This window comes from Oncorhynchus mykiss, chromosome 17 (genome assembly GCF_013265735.2).
Source record: "Oncorhynchus mykiss isolate Arlee chromosome 17, USDA_OmykA_1.1, whole genome shotgun sequence".
Lineage (NCBI taxonomy): Eukaryota > Metazoa > Chordata > Actinopteri > Salmoniformes > Salmonidae > Oncorhynchus > Oncorhynchus mykiss.
Window position 1 is genome coordinate 55,862,569 of NC_048581.1, and position 22,254 is coordinate 55,884,822.

General features: G+C 42.8%; 1 protein-coding gene across 1 annotated transcript in view; it reads right to left on the minus strand.

The window, feature by feature from the left end:
- The window catches only part of LOC110494120 (lysyl oxidase homolog 2A), a 55,039-nt gene extending 37,037 nt beyond the window's left edge, over window positions 1-18,002 (minus strand). The window contains exons 1-3 of the mRNA XM_021568873.2: window positions 17,839-18,002; window positions 11,032-11,371; window positions 9,477-9,652 (exon numbers count right to left, since the gene is read on the minus strand). Of these exons, the coding sequence (XP_021424548.2) occupies window positions 9,477-9,652; window positions 11,032-11,326 (471 nt within the window). The 5' untranslated portion in view covers window positions 11,327-11,371; window positions 17,839-18,002. The remainder of the gene's footprint in view (window positions 1-9,476; window positions 9,653-11,031; window positions 11,372-17,838) is intronic.
- Window positions 18,003-22,254: the final 4,252 nt, after the last annotated feature.

The following is a 22,254-nucleotide window of genomic DNA, read 5'->3' on the forward strand; positions in this document are numbered from 1 at the left end:
GAGGACACGTCGAACGTGCTGAACATGAATCTGGAGTGACGGTGAAAAAATCAGGATATCGTCAAGGTAAACGAAAACAAAGATGTTCAGCATGTCTCTCAGGACATCATTGACTAATGCCTGAAAGACAGCTGGAGCGTTAGCGAGGCCGAAAGGAAGAACCCGGTATTCAAAGTGCCCTAACGGAGTGTTAAACGCCGTCTTCCACTCGTCCCCCTCCCTGATGCGCACGAGATGGTAAGCGTTACGAAGGTCCAACTTAGTGAAAAACCTGGCTCCCTGCAGGATCTCGAAGGCTGAAGACATAAGAGGAAGCGGATAACGATTCTTCACTGTTATGTCATTCAGCCCTCGATAATCTATGCAGGGGCGCAGAGACCCGTCCTTCTTCTTGACAAAAAAAAAACCCCGCTCCGGCGGGAGAGGAGGAGGGGACTATGGTACCGGCGTCAAGAGCTACAGACAAATAATCTTCGAGAGCCTTACGTTCGGGAGCCGACAGAGAGTATAGTCTACCCCGGGGGGGGGGGGTGGTTCCCGGAAGGAGATCAATACTACAATCATACGACCGGTGTGGAGGAAGAGAGGTGGCCCTGGACCGACTGAACACCGTGCGCAGATCGTGATATTCCTCCGGCACCCCTGTCAAATCACCAGGCTCCTCCTGTGAAGAAGAGACAGAGGAAACAGGAGGGATAGCAGACATTAAACATTTCACATGACAAGAGACGTTCCAGGAGAGGATAGAATTACTAGACCAATTAATGGAAGGATTATGACAAACTAGCCAGGGATGGCCCAAAACAACAGGTGTAAAAGGTGAACGAAAAATTAAAAAAGAAATGGTTTCACTATGATTACCAGAAACAGTGAGGGTTAAAGGTAGCGTCTCACGCTGAATCCTGGGGAGAGGACTACCATCCAGGGCGAACAAGGCCGTGGGCTCCTTTAACTGTCTGAGAGGAATGTCATGTTCCCGAGCCCAGGTCTCGTCCATAAAACAGCCCTCCGCCCCAGAGTCTATTAAGGCACTGCAGGAAGCTGACAAACCGGTCCAGCGTAGATGGACCGACAAGGTAGTGCAGGATCTTGAAGGAGAGACAGGAGTAGTAGCGCTCACCAGTAGCCCTCCGCTTACTGACGAGCTCTGGCCTTTTACTGGACATGAAGTGACAAAATGACCAGCGGAACCGCAATAGAGACAGAGGCGGTTGGTGATTCTCCGTTCCCTCTCCTTAGTCGAGATGCGGATACCTCCCAGCTGCATGGGCTCAGCACCCGAGCCGGCAGAGGAAGATGGTAGTGATGCGGAGAGGGAGGCGACGGAGAGCGCGAGCTCCTTTCCACGAGCTCGGTGACGAAGATCAACCCGTCGCTCAATGCGAATAGCGAGTTCAATCAAGGAATCCACGCTGGAAGGAACCTCCCGGGAGAGAATCTCATCCTTTACCTCTGCGCGGAAACCCTCCAGAAGACGAGCGAGCAAGGCCGGCTCGTTCCAGCCACTGGAGACAGCAAGAGTGCGAAACTCAATAGAGTAGTCTGTTATGGATCGATTGCCTTGACATAGGGAAGACAGGGCCCTGGAAGCCTCCTCCCCAAAAACAGATCGATCAAAAACCCGTATCATCTCCTCCTTAAAGTCCTGATACTGGTTAGTACACTCAGCCCTTGCCTCCCAGATTGCCGTGCCCCACTCACGAGCCCGTCCAATAAGGAGAGATATGACGTAGGCGACACGAGCAGTGCTCCTGGAGTAAGTGTTGGGCTGGAGAGAAAACACAATATCACACTGGGTGAGGAACGAGCGGCATTCAGTGGGCTCCCCAGAGTAACACGGCGGGTTATTGATTCTGGGCTCCGGAGATTCGAAAGCCCTGGAAGTGGCCGGTGGATCGAGGCGGAGATGGTGAACCTGTTCTGTGAGGTTGGAGACTTGGGTGGCCAGGGTCTCAACGGCATGTCGAGCAGCAGACACTTCCTGCTCGTGTCTGCCTAGCATCGCTCCCTGGATCCCGACGGCTGAGTGGAGAGGATCCGAAGTCGCTGGGTCCATTCTTGGTCGGATTCTTCTGTTATGGTGAGTGAATGAGGACCCAAAAGCGAACTAACTTAAACAGAGCTTCTTTAATAACCAAACATAGGTAGGCTCAGATAGACCGGCAGATTCCGACAGGACAGGACAAGGTTACAGCAAACATGACGATAGTCTGGCTCAGGCATGAAACACAACAAACAAGAATCCGACAAGGACAGGAACAGAAACAGAGAGAGATATAGGGACCTAATCAGAGGGAAAAAGGGAACAGGTGGGAAACGGGGTGAATGGGTAGTTAGAGGAGACAAGGAACAGCTGGGGGAAAGCGGGGGAGAAAAGGTAACCTAACAACGACCAGCAGAGGGAGACAGGGTGAAGGGAAAGGACAGAGACAAGACACAACATGACAGTACATGACAGATTCATCTTTACAATCACAGTCCAGACCTTTTAAGGCAGGGATCATGAACTAGATTCAGCCACAGGCCGTTTTTTTCTTGCGTGGATGGTCGGGGGGCCAGAACATAATTACAAATCATTTGTAGACTGCAAATTAACTGCAAGAAGCCCAAACAGATGTGTTTGACTAAAACATTTGTGTACGATCACGTCTCTCTATTATGCATGGGAATACTTGATTTCTTTAATTAAAATCACCTGGAATCTGATTTCCTGGTGTTTTTAGTCTTTTATGTCCAACAATGAAAAAAAAATGAAAATGAAAAATATATATATATATTTAATTGTTTTGCTCAGAAAACATGGGGGGCCAAATAAAACCACCTGCAGCCTAATTCGGCGGGAAACCCTGTTTTAAGGGAACCCCTTCTGCTTGTCTGGCTGGAATGTGATATCATGGAAACTAGGTTTAACGATGGTTTACTGTAAGTAGGGCTGTGGCGGTCATGACATTTTGTCAGCTGGTTATTGTCATGCAAATTACTGCCGGTCTCACAGTAATGGTAGCCGGCTAGTGATGGCTATTTAACAGTCTGATGGCCTTGAGATAGAAGCTGTTTTTCAGTCTCTCGGTCCCAGCTTTGATGCACCTGTACTTTATTTATTTATTTATTTATTTAACCAGGAAGGGCTCATTGAGATTTTAAATCTCTTTTTCAAGAGCGTCCTGGCCAAGATAGGCAGCACCAAGTCATTACAAAAATGACAGACAAACAACATGAAAAACTACAAGTAATCTAGTAAAAACCATAGAATTCACAAGAGTATAACAAAATCAAAAACAGAAAATTAAAAACATTGACAGGTCAGGGAATCAGTCTCAAGATCATTCATCAGTGATTTAAAAATACCAATCGGGATAAGTTCTTCCAGTTTAAAAGTATTTTGTAAGGCGTTCCAAGACGATGGCGCAGAGTACATAAAAGTACAAATTATGTTAAAAAATGTATACAAATTCAGTTCGGACATTTGGAACAGTTAGCAGGATAAAGTCCAGCGAACGAAGAGAGTACCCACCACATTTCTGAACAATAAAAATGCCCAAATAAAAAGGTAGTAAACCCAAAATGTCTTTGTAAATAAAAGTATACCAGTGCCTGAGCCTACGAGTGGCTAGAGAAGGCCAGCCATCCCTGGTATACAAAGTGCAGTGGTGTGTAAGGTTTTGCAGTTTAAAATAAATCTCAAAGTGCCATGGTAAAGGGTGTCAATTGATCTCAAACACTGAGCGGAAGCATTCATATATAAAATATCCCCATAGTCTAGTAAAGGCATAAATGTAGCTGATACTAGCCTCCTTCTGGCTTCAAAAGAAAAGCAGGCCTTATTCCTAAAATAAAATCCCAATTTCAGCTTCAATGTTTTTGTACGTTGTTGAATATGCAATTTAAAAGAGAGGCCGTCATCAATTAAAATTCCAAGATATTTATATGAGGTTACAACCTCAATCTCCTTGCCCTGACAGGTAGTAATAGGTGAAAGGTTCAGAGGTCTATTTCTTGCTTTAGAAAACACCATTAGTTTAGTTTTGTCAGTATTGAGGATAAGCTTCAATTGACACAAGCTATGTTGAACAGTATAAAAAGCAGTTTGCTGCTGTACTGATCTCGCCTTCTGGATGGTAGCGGGTTGAAAAGGCCGTGGCTTGTGTGGTTGATGTCCTTGATGATCTTTTTGGCCTTCCAGTGACATCGGGTGCTGTAGGTGTCCTGGAGGATAGGCAGTGTGCCCCAGATGATGCGTTGGGCAGACCGCATCACCCTCTGGAGTAGAGGTCGACAGATTATGATTTTTCAACATCGATACCGATACCGATTATTGGAGGACCAAAAAAGCCGATACCGATTAATCGGCCGATTTTTAAAATGTATTTATTTATTTGTAATAATGACAATTACAACAATACTGAATGAACACTGATTTTAACTTAATATAATACATTCATAAAATCAATTTAGCCTCAAATAAATAATGAAACATGTTCAATGTGGTTTAAATAATGCAAAAACAAAGTGTTGGAGAAGAAAGTAAAAGTGCAATAGGTTTTAGGTTGTAGTTTTAGGCTGTAGTTATTATAGGAATATTTATCTCTATACCATTTGTATTTCATATACCTTTGACTATTGGATGTTCTTATAGGCACTTTAGTATTGCCAGTGTAACAGTATAGCTTTCGTCCCTCTCCTCACCCCTACCTGGGCTCGAACCAGGAACACATCGACAACAGCCACCCTCGAAGCATCGTTACCCATCGCTCCACAAAAGCAGCGGCCCTTGCAGAGCTAGGGGAACAACTACTTCAAGGTCTCAGAGCGAGTTACATCACCGATTGAAACGCTATTAGCGCGCACTCCGCTAACTAGCTAGCCATTTCACATCGGTTACACCAGCCTAATCTCGGGAGTTGATAGGCTTGGAAGTCATAAACAGCTCAATGCTTGAAGCACAGGGAAGAGCTGCTGGCAAACGCACAAAAGGGCTGTTTGAATGAATGCTTACGAGCCTGATGCTGCCTACCACCGCTCAGTCAGACTGCTCTATCAAATATCAAATCATAGACTTAATTATAACATAATAACACACAGAAATATGAGCCTTAGGTCATTAATATGGTCAAATCTGGAAACTATCATTTCGAAAACAAAACGTTTATTCTTTCAGTGAAATACGGAACCGTAGACCCAGGGCCTTGAGCTTAATAATGAGCTTGGAGGGTACTATGGTGTTGAAGGCTGAGCTATAATCAATGAACAGCATTCTTCCTCTTGTCCAGACGGGATAGGGCAGTGTGCAGTGCGATGGTGATTGCATCGTCTGTGGATCTATTAGGGCGGTATGCAAATTGAATTAGGTCTAGGGTGTCAGTTAAGGTAGAGGTGATATGATCCTTAACTAGCCTCTCAAAGCACTTCACGATGACAGAAGTGAGTGCTACGGGCGAAAGTCATTTAGTTCAGTTACCTTTGCTCTTCTTGGGTACAGGAACAATGGTAGACATCTTGAAGCAAGTGGGTACAGCAGACTGAGATAGGAAGAGATTGAACATGTCCGTAAACACTCCAGCCAGCTGGTCTGCGCATGCTCTGAAGACGCGGCTAGGGATGCCGTCTGGGCCGGCAGCCTTGCGAGGGTTAACACGTTTAGATGTCTTACTCACTTCGGCCACAGAGAACGAGAGCCCACAGTCGGTGGCACTGTGTTATCTTCAATGCGGCCGTTGAAGGTGTTTAGCTTGTCCGGAAGCAAGACGTCGGTGTCCGCAACGTGGCTGGTTTTCACTTTGTAACGCTTTCAGTTTTGAGCGAATACTGCCATTTATCCACGGATTCTGATTTGGGTAGATTTTAATAACCACAGTGGGAACAACATCCCCTAAACACTTCCTGATGAACTCAGTCACTGTGTCCGTGTATACATCAATGTTATGTTATCTCATTGAGCTCTTCCTGGTTAAATAAAGGTTAAATAAAATATAATAAAATAAATAAATAAATCTGAGGCTACCTGGAACATATCCCAGTCCATGTGATCAAAAACTATCTTGAAGCATGGATTCTGATTGGTCAGACCAGAGTTGAATAGACCTTAGCACGGGTACTTCCTGTTTGAGTTTCTGCCTATAGGAAGGGATGAGCAAAAGGAGTCATTATCTGATTTGCCGAAGGGCGGGCGGGGGAGGTCCTTGTAGGCATCCCGGAAGTTGGAGTAGCAATGGTCGAGTTTTTAGCAGCGCGAGTACTACATGTTGACAGAACTTTGGTCGCATTTTCCTGAAATTTGCTTTGTTAAAATCCCCAGCTACAATAAATGCGGGCTTCAGGATACATGGTTTCCAGTGTAGTTCCTTGAGGGGCGTCATTGTATCGGCTTGAGGGGGAATATACATGGCTATGACTATAACCAAAAATAATTATCTTAGGAAGTGATACGGTCTGCATTTAATTGTGAGGTATTCTAGGTCGGGTGAACAAAAGGACTTGAGTTTCTGTACGTTATCACAATCACACCATGAGTAGCCATTCTTCTTCCTGGAGAGTTCTTTATTCCTCTTTGCGTGATGTAGTGGGAACCCAGCTGGCTGTATGGATAGGGACAGTATATCCGGAGAAAGCCATGATTCCGTGAAACAGAGTGTTACAGTTCCTGATGTCTCTCTGGAAGGAGATCCTCGCCCTGGGCTCGTCTACTTTATTGACCAGAGACTGAACATTAGCAAGTAATATACTCGGAAGTGATGGATGGTGTGTGCTCCTCCTGAGTCGGACTAGAAGTCCACTCTGAATACCTCTTCTCCACCAACGGCGTCTTGGAGCAGCTTCTGGGATAAGTTCAATTGCCCTGGGGGGTACGAACAAAGGATCCAATTCGGGAAAGTCGTATTCCTGGTCGTAATGCTGATGAGTTACCACCACTCTGCTATCCAAAAGTTATTTCCGGCTGTATGTAATAACACAAAAAATGTTCTGGGCTAATAATGTAAGAAATAACACACACAAAAAATGAAATACTGCAAAGTTGCTTAGGAGCTAGAAGCAGCTAGAAGCAGCGCTGCCATGTCTGTTGGTGCCATCTTCATTTAGCAGACAAGATATGCTTATAAGTCCCGTGCCATTATGTTATATTATATAATTTTATAGTAAGAAGAATATAATTGCACCTAGCTGAATAAAATAGAAAGGATTTTTTCCCTCATTCCGGAACGAGTGTGCATATGAAGTGGCTATGTTGAGCGTAAAAGTGATAATTTGAAACAGGTCCTTTATGCTAGATTTAGAGTTATTTTGAAACTTTAGTTGTGAATTATACAAACCTTAGAATGTCTTAGAAATCAAACATATATGGGCTGCATGGTGCAACTATAGGCTATTGATGATTTGGGAAAGTAGCAAAAAAGCTTGCGCTCTGTTCCCTGCCTCAGGTTGCACACGCTGTTCTCTCATCAAGCGATCATATTTCACCCATACAATACTTAATTTAATCTTATCTTTACTAAAAATATAAAATGAGTTTCGATTTAGAATGGCCTATTATCAAATGGGCAGGAACAGGGGCAGGGGGGAAAAAACATGTTATCCGTATGCAATCGAATGCCATGGGCTCTCCAACCCTGTTCCTGCAACTACCCAGTGCTTAATTTGTGATGCCAAGTGAAATCTGTTCAGGAACATCGATAGTAACATGTTTTCACAACTAAACATATTTCATTCAACTGTTAGCCCTCAATTTTCTTCTGCTGTGCGTAATATGCGGTTGGCTATTAGACTACGTATTGTAGAACGGCACAATCATTATTTGAATTCATTTTTGGGGGGGAGTGCTAATATGCTGTATAGGTGTTTTGAATTAATCATTACCTTAGAAAGCGCTTTGAAACAACATCCACAACAACCATGTTTTCCACTCAGTTCCAACCTGTTTTTTTTTACTTCTTTCTTCAAATTGATCATCACAGTGAGGTGATTTTTAAAGAATGATGTGTTTGATGTGATTTTCAATTGCATTTATGTCAGAGTGGTTAGAGGGACAATAGAGCCCTGGGTACCAGGCCATTAGCGACCAGACGGTCGTTAGCAAGTTGGGTACTACCAACGCATGTCCAGAGCGCATAAAAGGAGATTACCTTGACTCAAAGGTCACATGGAATTCGACTGCGGTCATGACTCGTGACCGCAATACGGTTCCCGCAACCGAGCTAACTGTAAGACATTTCCACACTAGATCTCTGATATCAAGTAAGTATTCATCTGTTTATTATTGAAATTTCAAACACATATTCTCATCTGTCCTGCATTGCTGTGAAATTGCTGCACAAGCACCTTAACTTGTTGAGTGTAGGGGGCAGTATTTTGATGTTTGGATGAAAAACGTACCCAAATCAAACTGCCTATTTCTCAGGCCCAGAATCTAGAATATGCATATAAAACACTCTAAAGTTTCCAAAACTGTCAAAATATTGTCTGTGAGTATAACAGAACTGTTATTGCAGGCGAAAACCTGAGGAAAATCCAACTAGGAAGTGCTGTTTTTCCTGAAAGCTCTCTGTTCCATTGCATGCCTTCCCTCCATTTAAAGGGATATCAACCAGATTCGTTTTCCTATGGCTTCCACATGGTGTAAACAGTCTTTAGACATAGTTTCAGGCTTTTATTCTGAAAAATGAGCGAGAAAGATCCCGTCACGTCAGTGGATAGCTGGGTACCCGCAGCGTTTTGCATGCGCCAACAGAGTGGAGCAGACATTTTCTCTCTCTCTCCTATTGAAGAAGCTATCGTCCGGTTGAAATATTATTGATTATATATTGTAAAAAAAATTGTTATAAAAAACATTTGACATGTTTCTACGAATTGTACAGATACTTGTTGGAATTTTCGTCTGCCCCATCGTGACCGCTCGAGCCTGTGGATTTCTGAACATAACGCGCCAACCAAATGGAGGTATTTTGGATATAAAAATAATCTTTATGGAACAAAAGGAACATTTATTGTGTAACTAGGAGTCTCGTGAGTGCAAACATCCGAAAATGTTCAAAGGTAAGCGATTCATTTTATTGCTTTTCTGACTTTCGTGACCAATCTACTTGGCTGCTACATGTTTGTAATGTTTTGTCTACTGAGAGAGAGGTCCTACCATAAACGCTTGGTATGCTTTTGCCGAAAAGCTGTATTGAAATCTGACACGCCGGTGGATTAACAATCATCTAAGCTGTGTTTTGCTATATTACACTTGTGATTTCATGAAAATTAAATATTTTTAGTAATTTCATTTGAATTTGGCGCTCTGCAATTCAGCGGATGTTGACGAAAATGATCCTGCTAACGGGATGGGTGCGTCGAGAAGTTAACAGCATCCAATCAAAGCAAAGATGCAATCATGTAGATGGCGTGTGTGCGCGGACATGCGTTCATACTTGTGTGCATTTCCGTGTGTGTGTGCACATTTCTATGTGCTCACACGTGTGTCTGTATGTTTTAAGGCTTACTTCCACATTGTCGGTTAGGGTACTGATGAATTTGAAGCCGGCGATTCGTCTCTGGCTACACACCACTCCCACGTCCTCAGAGTGTTTGCAGTCGGAAACTCCGAAGCCATTGGACTCACACTGGGCCAGGGTTCTCTCTAGTCCCGAACAGTGGACGTTGTCCAACCAGATCCGACCTACGAACAACGGGGGACAGAGACATATTCTCTGATGACCACACATGAAGGTAAGGGGACCCTCTCCATTCTCCATTCTCAACACCCTATTTCCATTTTAGGCTTCAACAGACAACATCTTTGGGTAACAATTTGGGCCTGTCTAGTTATCAACTTTCAATGTACAGTATATTCTCCATTGAACATTACTTTAAGTCCAGGACTAGGCTAACTGAGTTCATGACAACTCACCTATAGCTTAGGTTAGATTGACCACATTTGACCATTTCATGCAAGAAATACGTGTTACGGAATTCCAGCCATCACTTGTCAAAAAAAATGTTTATGGCACTTTAGACGAATCTAAATGGTCTACTGTTCTCTTCAGATTCTGATAGGGCATATTAACTCAGCCTTTTGAGATTTTAAATGTTGCAGAATTGCTGCTGGGATGTTGGGCCTATGCTAGTGCACCTTTTTCCTATTTTACTTGTGGAGAAAAAAAATCTAGCATTCCAAGCGAACAACTCTTCAGTCTACATATTTCAAGATCAAGAAATCATCTGGGCACATGCAGTGAACTAGACACCACAGACATTATATGACTTCTATCTCAGCAGCTCAGAACAGAATGTGATTTGTCCTATGGAAATCCCGGGACTGATGCAGCACGTTTCCCCTGTCTTGGACCCTAAATCCCTCAAAAAGCTACGTTTTACCAATTACAGTCTATCAGTCTATCACACCAATCAAACCCTACGTGGGGAAAATGACTGGCAACTGGAAACACACTAAACCAGACGCATAGACATAATCTCATCAACCCCCTTGTCTTGAAGATCTCTAGGACTGTCATATGTCTAATTACTTTCCCAACTCCATGATTCTGATTGAAGGTTGTAAATTAAACAGTATGTATGGAGCTGTATGAAGCTCCGGCTGCTCTCTATAAAAACTAGATGGTTGATGTTATTAACACAGACGCCCCTTGTTAATGACTCATGTTCCCATTGAGACTTTGTCTCCTTGCTATGCTAATCATTGTTCCTGCAAAGAGGGACATACTGTATCTCACCTATGTATCTTCCAGTTGTATTAGAACAGGTTAAAAGCGTTGGGCCAGTAACCGAAAGGTCGCTGGTTTGAATCCCCAAGCCGATTAAGTAAAACATAATATGTGCCCTTGAGCAAGGCACTTAACCCTAATTGCTCCTGTAAGTTGCTCTGGATAAGAGCGTCTTCTAAATGACAAAAAATGACAAAAATGTAAGTCTTTCTGGGATACATGTATTTGTTTCAAAATATATAATATCTCTGAACTATCCCTTTAAGTAAAGTCTTAATGGTCAGGGTGGATTTCAAATTCCAACACGTTACTGAACCATCCCTGTGTTCCTTACCTTCTCCCTTGCCATACTTGGAAGAAGGAGACCAGGATACAGCCTCCACATAGCCCAGCTCCCTGCACACGACGTTGGCTGCATGGATGGAGAAGTCATCGTCGCACACCGTGCCCCACTCTCCATTATAGTAGACTTCAACCCGGCCCTCGTAGTGCTTGTGTTTGTCCCCTGCCAGACGCAGCTGGATGATGGGGGTGCCAGGGGGTAGTTTGGTATCCGACTGGGCCTGGCAAAGTGCCCACACACAGAGAAGCGTGGCCAGGCGGCACAGGAGAGAGCAAGGAGGCGGCATTGCTAGGAATGGGCAGGTAACTCACCACACTGTACTGTAGGCCACCTGGAGGAGGGAGACACAGATCAGAGTGACCAATGAATGACTGCAATAAGCAACGTGATGTATTATGTCATGGGTTTTTAACTTAATTTAGGCAACTTTAGCGGGCCACATCAAATCAGTTGAAGACCATTGTAATATGCTATGGGTTGCAGAAATTATTATTTTTTACAGCTTTTAACAATTGAGGGATTTCTGAAATGATTGAACATCTACTTTATACCAACAGAAAACAGACACGTATTCAATGGACCGCTACAGTTTGGGTGGTGAGTGGTTTGAGTCAAGCACTCAGCATGCGTTTTGCATTTTATCGGACAGAAATAAGTCTTCTTGTGTTTTGAGCATCATACGCAGTCGTCAGCATCAAATCATTAGAGACTGACTATTTGGCAGACATTCAATCTCACAGCCTTTTCCAACAATCTAGAATGAACCACAATTCCAGGCCAGGGTAGATTGAGCAATGTTGGAGGATTGGGGTTGGTGGGAGCAAAACAAATCTCTCGCAGTGAGCAATGTTGGATTGATTTATAGATAGATCGGTGGGTGGATGGATGGGAAGATTTCCCCATTCAGTTCAAAGTCCACAATACACCATAATACGTTTTAGAGAAAACAAATTTACTGCTGCTCCTATGTCATGGCAATGCTACTGCTTTGCTTCACCATTTACTGACAGAGGTATGTGTAGGGTATTCAGCAGTGCAGGCTTCTCTCCTGTTGCTGGGCTGAAGGGAACGGCATGCCCCAGACACTGACTCAATTTAGGGGGCCTAATGCGTTTCACATGTGGTTGTGTTTTGTATGCTCCTATGTTTTCATCTCTGCCTGGGCCGGAGATCCTACTACCCCTCAGGGCTGTGGAACCAGATAACGGAAATGTTTGCTTTACCTCTCTTTTATTTTCAGCCAGGCCATGAAAGTGTGTGTGGGGGGGGGAGAGACAGCCCTGCACGTAAGCCCCAGCCTAGGGGCAACTAACCCTATCGACGTCATGGTAAAGGCAAACAAACTGCTGAGGTAGCAAACTTGCGGGGGCAATGGTCAAAATGATCAGCCTTAATTAATCAAATACTCTAAAATATCTTTGTTTTCCCTTAATATTATATATAACGCAGACCACGGCCGGCCAGCTCATTAGGCAGGATTAGGTGGCTGTCTCTGACGACAGATTGAGGAGGCGGCATTTTCTGAGTTAAACTGACCAAGACGCACCTCCAACAACAACACATAAAACATCACATAATTATGCCCAAAAAAATGACAATTTCTCTCAACCAGTGGGATATGGGCTTTTTAGGTGATGTTACGGATACAGTTATCCTGTGTGTGTGTTTCTTTTCTCTCCTTCTCCCCTCACAGGTGAAAATCATCACTCCCCAATCAGTCAACAATCAACCCATCAATCAGAAGACACACCTCCTCCTGTTTCCTACCCTATCACAGTTCCTTCCCCATGGTTTAAAAAACCCATCAATTGTTTGCTCTAGAGCTCAATCTCTCTGTAAATGCCATGTATGTAGATCTCTGTGTTTCACGCTCTCTTTGTGTATTAACCTATCTTTTGTTTGAGCACCTCCATAGCACTTTCATCACCTGTGAGTATTGTTTTTGGTTATGGTGTTTGTATTTGATTGCTGGTGGGAAAAGGGGAAACCAAGACAAGTCGCCCATGGGCATACACTACCCGTAGGTGAACTTTGTTAAATACACTAGTCAGAACTGGGCGGACCACCCACTGTATTTTTGGTTAGTTAGCAGTTAAAGTAGGCTAGTCTAGCTTAGGGGTGTTTGTATACTTATTGTTTCTTTCCTTGGGTTCAGCTCAGCCCCTTTTCCTGCTCCCCTCATTACCGTGTGTTTATAAATAAACCTTGAGTTTGACGGTAGATTTCAGTTGTCCTGGTTATTTCGTTCACACTTTTACTTTGTCACAATTATAATTTGCATGAGTTATGTTACGTGTCTCATTACCATCCCCCCCCCCCCTAGACTGTCGGGCCAAAAGGGATTCGTAACAGGTGCGCTCTAATGCCACCCTGTGATAAACAGTGGCCACTTTGACAAAGGCAGGGGCGCAAGATATTTAGCTTGCCCATTCCCAGCGCGCCGCTGGGGTTCTCCTCCAACGTTCCATCAAAAAAATATTTTAACAAATCACATAGCAGATATAGGATATGGTAGAACGAGTGTGTGGCCTTTTCTGTAGTCTACAGGCTGGAGGTAAAATGTACGACAATGAGATGGACACAAATAGCCGAACCTAAATGGCGCCCAATCAAATTAAAAATGCACTGTCACATTAACAAACATATCCTAAAAACCGGACGGGTCAAAGTAAAAGGGACAATATGGAATGGACAATCACATCTGTTGTCCAGGAGTTTCACCCCATTGTCATGATCAGTGGTTTCAAGTTTGTATCTGCACATTTTTGACAAGCTGATCATAGAGAGAAATAAAATACTTCTGCATTTCCTGCTGTGTAAACACATTGCAAATAGGCTCATGATAAAGTTGGGTAGCTGATATTCAGGGCTTAAATAGCTACATTGATTAGTCACAGGAAACAGGACTAATAAAGCCAATGAAAAGGCCAGTTTTAGAAATGGTGAGCCTACCACATGGATGGCTTTTTCAGCCATACCCCGTTGCTGACAGGTGTATACAATTGAGCACACAGCCATGCAATCTCCATAGACAAACATTGGCAGTAGAATGTCCTTACTGAAGAGCTCAGTGACTTTCAATGAGGCACCGTCATGGGATGTGACATCAGTTCGTCAAATTTCTGCCCTGCTAGGGCTGCCCCGGTCAACTAAGTGCTGTTGTGAAGTGGAAACGTCTAGGAGCAACAACAGCTCAACAGTTAAATTGGTAGGCCACACAAGCTTACCGAACAGGACCGCTGAGTGCTGAAGCACGTAATGCATACAAATTGTCTGTCCTCTGTTGCAACACTCAATAACGAATTCCAAACTGCCTCTGGAAGCAATGTCAGGAGCTTCATGAAATGAGTTTCCATGGCAGAGCAGCCACACAAAAGCCTAAGATCACCATGCGCAATGCCTAGCGTTGGCTAGGCATTCACAAAGCTTGTCGCCATTGGACTCTGGAGCAGTGGAAATGCATTCTCTGGAGTGATGAATCACGCTCCACCATCTGGCAGTCTGACGGACGAATCTGGGTTTGTCGGATGCCAGGACAAAGTCCCCAATGCATAGTGCCAACTGTAAAGTTTGGTGGAGGAGGAATAATGGTCTGGACTGTTTTTCTTGGTTTGGGCTAGGCCCCTTAGTTCCAGTGAAGGGAAATCTTAAAGCTGCAGCATACAATTACATTCTAGACGATTCTGTGCTTCCAACTTTCCAACAAGGACCAGCCAAGACCCGGACGTTTCTTATATGAAACATATTTGTCAGGACTTTTTCTAAATTTCTGACTGTCTTTCAATCTTTCCCTGACCTTACAGTAACCGTCTGCAACCACAATGTGGCTCCGACTTCAGATTCCCAAGCTGCAATCACTTCAGCAGCAGTAAAACAAAGTACTTAATTGTATGAAATAGTGAAGTAATATACAGTCACCTCAACTGATTGACACCCTTTATAAAATAAATAAAGGTTAAATTAAAAAATACAAATAAAGATGAGCTAAAAAGACTGTATAAAATAAATAATACAAATACTGAGCTATATTGTATGCTACATTTATGGGGGAAATTATTTTATACTGATACAATTGCTCAGAGAAATATATTGTATTTAACAGGTCAAAAATGATTGGTACCCCTGTTTTCAACACGTTTTGCACTCTCCCCTTTCTATAATGTTTAATGATTGGACAACACATTGAAAGGGATCTTAGACGATTCCTCCATACAGAATCTCTCCAGATCCTTGATATCCTTCGTCTGCGGTTATGGACTGCCCTCATCAATTCAAACCACAGCTTTTTAAAGGGGTTCAAGTCCAGAGACTGAGATGGCCAATGCAAAATGTAGAATTTGTGGTCAATAAACCATTTCTTTCTGGATTTTGATGTGTGTTTGCGGTCATTGTCTTGCAGGAAGACAGTTTCAGCCTCTGGGCAGAGGCAAGCAGGTTTTTTTTAACTAAAATGTCCTGGTACTTGGTTGAGTTCATGATGCAGTTGACCTTAACAACGGCCTAAGTATCAGTGGAAACAAAACAGCCCCATAACATCAAAGAACTATCATCATATTTTACAGTAGGTATAAGGTTATTTTCTGCACATCCATCATTCTTTTGACACCAAACCCACCGCTGGTTTGCGTGGCCAAAGAGATCTTCATCGACCTGGCCAAGGCTTTCGACTTTGTCAATCACTGCATTCTTATCGGCAGACTCAATAGCCTTGGTTTCTCAAATGACTGCCTCGCCTGGATCACCAACTACTTCTCAGATAGAGCTCAGTGTGTCAAATCGGAGGGCCTGTTGTCCGGACCTCTGGCAGTCTCTATGGGGGTGCCACAGGGTTCAATTCTCGGGCAGACACTCTGCTCTGTATATATCAATGATGTCGCTCTTGCTGCTGGTGATTCTCTGATCCACCTCTACGCAGTGTTAACAAACCTCCAGACGAGCTTCAATGCCATACAACACTCCTTCCGTGGCCACCGACTTTTAAATGCTAGTAAAACTAAATGCATGCTCTTCAACCGATTGTTGCCCGCACCTGCCCGCCCGACTAGCATCACTACGGTTCTGACATAGAATATGTGGACATCTACAAATACCTAGATGTCTGGTTAGACTGTAAACTCTCCTTCCAGATTCACATTAAGCATCTCTAATCCAAAATTACATCTAGAATCTGGCTCCAGATCATCTATAAGTCTTTGCTAGGTAAAGCCCCGCCTTATCTCAGCTCACTGGTCACCATAGCAACACCCACCCGTAGCACACGCTCCAGCAGGTATATTTCACTGGTCATCCCCAAAGCCAACACATCCTTTGGCCGCCTTCCTTCCAGTTCTCTTCTGCCAATGACTGGAACGAATTGCAAAAATCACTGAAACTGGAGTCTGATTTCTCCCTCTCTAACTTTAAGCATCAGCCCATATTGTTATTTATCCTCTTGCTCTTTTGCACCTCAGTATCTCTACTTGCACATCTATCACTCCAGTGTTAATGCTAAATTGTAATTATTTCACCTCTATTTATTGCCTTATCTCCCTACTCTTCTACATTTGCACACACTGTACATAGATTTGTCTATTGTGTTATTGACTTGTTTATGTGTAACTCTGTGGGGTTTTTTTTGTCGCACTGCTTTGCTTTATCTTGGCCAGGTTGCAGTTGTAAATGAGAACTTGTTCTCAACTGGCCTACCTGGTTAAATAAAGGTGAAATAAAAAATCAAATATATTTTTGTCTCATCTGACCATAGCACTCGGTTCAACCCAACTGCCAATATCGTTTAGCAAACTCCAGGCGTTTACATTTGTTGGTTGCTTTCAATAAAATAAAATAAAATAAATATGTCAACCCTTCCAAAGAGCCTATTGGCATGGAGGTGGCATCTAATTGTAGATTCAGAGACTTGACGACCCCAAGTTGATACCCAGTTCTGTATTTCTCCAACTGTGGCCCTTGGATTTTCCTTTGCCTCCTGAACCATCTTCCTCACTGTGTGTGGGGACAAGACACACATCCGTCCTCTTCCAACAAGTCTACCACTGTTCCAGTGATTTTAAACTGAGATAAATTTTTAAAAAGTACAATGTTAATGCAGATTTTATTTCTAATGGGGTGCCTATTATTTTGACAACTATCTTTTTTGTATTTATTTGTATTACTTGTTAAACAAAATCACTTCCTTTGAGCAATTGTATTAGTGTAAAACAATATAATTTCTAAAAATGTTTTGCCAAACAATACAGCTTAGTATTTGTATTATTATTTATTTATTTTATACAGTCTTTATCAAGGGGGACAATAATTTTGGAGTGGACTGTAAATACCTCAAGCAGTAGAGAACACATATCAAAGCCCCGGCAACCGTTTCCCAGCAAAAGGCAGATAATGATAATTTTCTTCAGAAATAAAAACAAAGTAGACAGGCCCAACCACTAGACTAAAAGTATACCAGCCCTTCTGGCATTTGCCTGAAATGCCGGATGGCAAGTCCCCCCTGCTCAACCACATAAAGCAAGTTATGGCAAGGGTAGACAGTTTCCTAAAGTTGACTTGGATAGCTATTAGCGTACTAGGGGGTAACTAGACCCACTTAAGAACAATGTCTAATTGCTGACACAAAAAAGTAACAATGCTAAGGCGAATTAACTATATAGAGGGAAATAAATGGCTACAGTTTACACTTTTTTGTTATTTCATGAACTGCTGTTTTTAGTAACTTCAAGTAACTTCAAGATTTTCCCGTTATTTAATTAAAATGCTCTGCATCTGGAACAGCTATAATGTGCATAGAAAAGACCCACTTACTTGAAGAAATTCCGAAGATGACCTCGCGCCAAAAAGAGGAGCGTTTCAATCGAATTGGGCTTCTCAATGTCTAGGCTGCAGCAGTGATGTCGTCAAGCCTTCACTCCGGTCGTTCCTCGAAACGTTCTCCTCCCTTAATATCTATGGAAGCGGAGTCCTGCAGTCATGACGTCTTCGGCATCCTTCCCGCCCCCTTGTCCACAGAACGGTTATGAAACAACTGAACTTGGCTTGTTGTAGCACTAGTATGAAGTTCTGCCAGTTGCTAAGGGAAGAAAACAACATTTCCACCAAAACAAATAGGTTATATTTCCATAAAGGCTTGCTAAAATGATCCCCATAAAATAGACTTTACATTGCACCAGACAATATAAAAGACCAGTAGGCATAGGCCTGCCCTGCATCACAGGCTACATAAGCTGCAAACACATTCTCTCACCTCAATTAGCCTAAAATTAGAATACTTTCAAGCAGCTAAACAAAGACAATTCCAGAAGTGTAAACAATATCCTGTGAACAATAAGCTTCTGAAGTGACAACCCCTGGATGTAGATCTGGGAAGTGTGATGGAAGTTTTTAACATTAAAGACCGATGCTTGAGATAGATTGGCTGTCTAGCACCTTACTCTGTTGAGTTTCTCAGGTGTCTGACTGTCTGACTTTAAAATACATAATTTCATCCTGATCTGTCAATGATCCTGTGTGTGTGTGTCAATAGCAGGTGATTTCATGTATTCCACAGTGCTTTCACCATTTTTCCAAGCCAGATCTGTGATTTCCTCCAGGAAGGAAAATATTCAAATGGTATTCAAACAGGACCATAGAGTGAGCCTACTCTATCCTGAAGTTGATATTGTCGTGCTATTCCCCCATCAAGTGGCCGACAGAGAGTAGGCCCCTGCAGGAGTGTGATCATACCCAATACAGACTTTGGCAGGAGCCTTCACACCTGCTCTCTGAATTCCTTTTAATAAAAAATAGATAAAATAATATAAAAAATATTTTCTCCAGCAATCTAAGTGGAGTCAGCCTGCATATTAGGTTGGTGTTTAAAGGGTACACTATTTAGGATATTTACATCAGTTATTAATTATCATAATAAATATATATATATATATATTATACACCCAGAACTTTACCTGTCATCATTTATTGCTGGTATTATGGAATCCAAAGTTCAGTTGTAGAAGGCCAGAGAAGGCCACCTAAGAGGCCAAAGAGCTACATTGTACTTCAGAGGTGCACAAACAACTTTTTCTCAAGCTGCTTTCAAGAACAGAAGTAAAGATATTTCAGTGATTTGATGTCCTGATGTTCTAGTTGTGAATCCAGACCACAAGGCAAGGACCCAACTAATGATGAAAACATGAAATGTATCGTCTGATTCTAGTAGCGTAGCAGAAGAAGGAAAGCTTTCTGGAGATAAGGACTTGATCTAGTGCAACATTGTCACATTCTCTACCTAGATAGTTGACAGTGATTATTATTCTAGTAAAGTAAACACAAGAAAAGGCTAAATTAGTAAACGCTGGTGTGGTACTTACGCCAAGGTGTCAGTTTGTTTCACTGGACTGTGGCTTGGGTTTATTGATACAGCATTGACAAAGCACTTCACTTGCAACAGTTTGCATCACTGAACTTGAATCAGAGAAACAAAGAATTCACTACATAAGAGGAATGAATGGCAACCAGAACTCCCAATAGAAATGTAATATAAAAGGTCATCCTTATTCCCAAATGATCCCTATCAAGACGGTTCCATATGCACGTTTTTATTGGTAATTCTATTGTGCTTCATTGTACTTTGCTTCAACTGATATGTTTTATGACTATTATATCGCTGTCTGTATTATTGATTCACTATAACATACGCTGCATGTCTTTGTTTAGGCTCAAAGAGGCTCTCTAGGTAGAGAGGGAGGGGGACAGAAAGGGGAAACCTAGTCAGTTATACAACTGAATGCATTCAACTGAAATGTGTCTTCCGCATTTAACCCTACCCCTCTGAATCAGAGGGGGGGGGGGGCTGCCATAATCGACATCCATGTTTTCGGCGCCCGGGGAACAGTGGGTTAACTGCCTTGCTCAGCGGCAGAACAACAGATTTTTACCTTGTCAGCTCAGGGATTCGATCCAGCAACCTTTCGGTCACTGGACCGAACACTGCCTCTGATGAGTCTCTGTGGGGTTGAGAGAAGACAGGGCACGGCCTCTAAGATGAATCTCTCAGGGGAACATGACAATAACACAAAAGCTAAAAGGTGGGAGGAAAGGGAGAAAGAGAGTGAGTGAGTGCGTGCGTGCATGGGTGGGTGCATGAGTGAGTACACTGTACCATTAATGCTCCGAGTTTCTATATTACATCATCATTAGACAGAATAGACTAGAGACTGGAGGTCTGACTCTGTTGTGTTGAAGCCCAATCCGGCTGGAAAGACGAGACTCCCCTCTACCCAGCTGTGCTCCCATGAAGAGTAACCAGTCTATGAAACTTCCATTTAAATTCAGCAAGAAAGACATATCTACCAAACAGAGGTACAAGAGCTATATCTTAAAATACAGGACATGATCATATGCCCATATGATATTTATATACCTGTGTGTGTGTGTGTGTGTGTCCAGGTACTGTATGTACAGAGTAAGATGTATAATCTCATGTTTTTTCCACAGAGACCAACAGCAGAGATCAGAGTCAGATATTCCCAGTGGTCGGTCTGCCCAGCATCACACACACCTGGCCTTTATATAGTCAGGGTGAGATGATGTATATTGGTCTTGATTACCTCAGTGAAGGCATAGTTCTACAATATGTTGAAACAACTTTGGTGTTCCTTCGATCTGAACTTTTACATTTTGTGTGTTCAGTCACTTGGAGAGAATGTCATCACATTTGCGAGGAATGAGCTGAGTTCAAATCACCCAGAATTATTTTGAAGTCAGAGAGAGAACGAGGAAATGGTGGACGCTGTTGATGAGAAGCAGGAGAGCAGTGCCAGAGATGGGGTTATGAAGATCACCATGCATGTCCTGAGGAACATGAAGCAGAAGATGCTTGCTGACACACTGGAGAAAAATAATTGAGGTCTTTATCAGCCAAACAAAGTCTATCAGATTAAGTATCAATTATCATGAGGTCCCAAATAAATAAAAAAAATTTGTACAGACTTTCAGCTTGAAATCCTGAATTACAGTACATAAAATCTCTGGTAAGGGATGTCCTCTACATTGTTTGAATCCCAGCCCAGATATGTTCATGCTATTGCTTTAATTCCTTGATGTTAGTAATGTAAATATGTCCCTTTGTTGAACATTTATTTGTCAAATGTCGACACAGTTCTGCTTTATGAGTGAACTCATTTAAACTAAGTAGACTTTACATCACAGATTTAGTTTAAACATGCACACTAATTAGTCTAATTAAAATGAAACATTTATCACAGGTTTTGAATACTGAATATTTGACTGTATATTTAACCCTTTCAGTAGTCATTTTATACCTCAATGACATTTTGCTGAAAGCTTTTGAAAGTCTAGTGGAACTGTTGAAATTGAGTGTTTACTAACTGTTACTGCAGTAAGACATGGTTTAATACTAAAATAAACCACATGACCAAAAGTATGTGGACATCTGCTTGTCAAACATCTCATTGCAAAGTCATGGGAATTAATATGGAGTTGGTCCCCCCTTTGCTGCTATAACATCCTCCACTCTTCTGGGAAGGCTTGCCACTAGATGTTGGAACATTGCTGCGGGGACTTGCTTCCATTCAGCCACAAGAGCATTATTGAGGTTGAGCACTGATGTTGGGCGATTAGGCCTGGCTCGCAGTCGGCGTTCCAATTCATCCCAAAGGTGTGCGATGGGGTTGAGGTCAGGGCGACAAACCATTTCTGTATGGACCTCGCTTTGTGCCCCGGGGCATTGTCATGCTGAAACAGGAAAGGGCCTTCCCGAAACTGTTGCCACAAGGTTGGAAGCACAGAATCATCTAGAATATCAGTGTATGGTTTAGCGTTGAGATTTCCCTTCACTGGAACTAAGGGGCCTAGCCCGAACCATGAAAAACAGCCCCAGACCATTATTCTTCATCCACCAAACGTTACAATTGGCACTATGCATTGGGGCAGGTAGCATTCCCCTGGCATCCGCCAAACTCAGATTTGTCCGTCGGATGGTGCCAGATGGTGAAGCGTGATGTGGTTGAAACAGCCTAATCCACTAATTTGAAGGGGTGTCCACATACAACATATACACTAAGGCTGGGATTAAATCCAAGGCACGTTAAACGGCAGCACATTGCTCTTCACGTTTGAAGGTCAGCCGACATGTGCAGCATTTACTGTGAATGTGTTCTCGGTGAACGTCAGGGAAATTGCCTTTAGGCACATCGGCTGTGCAGTGCGCTACTCTATAGA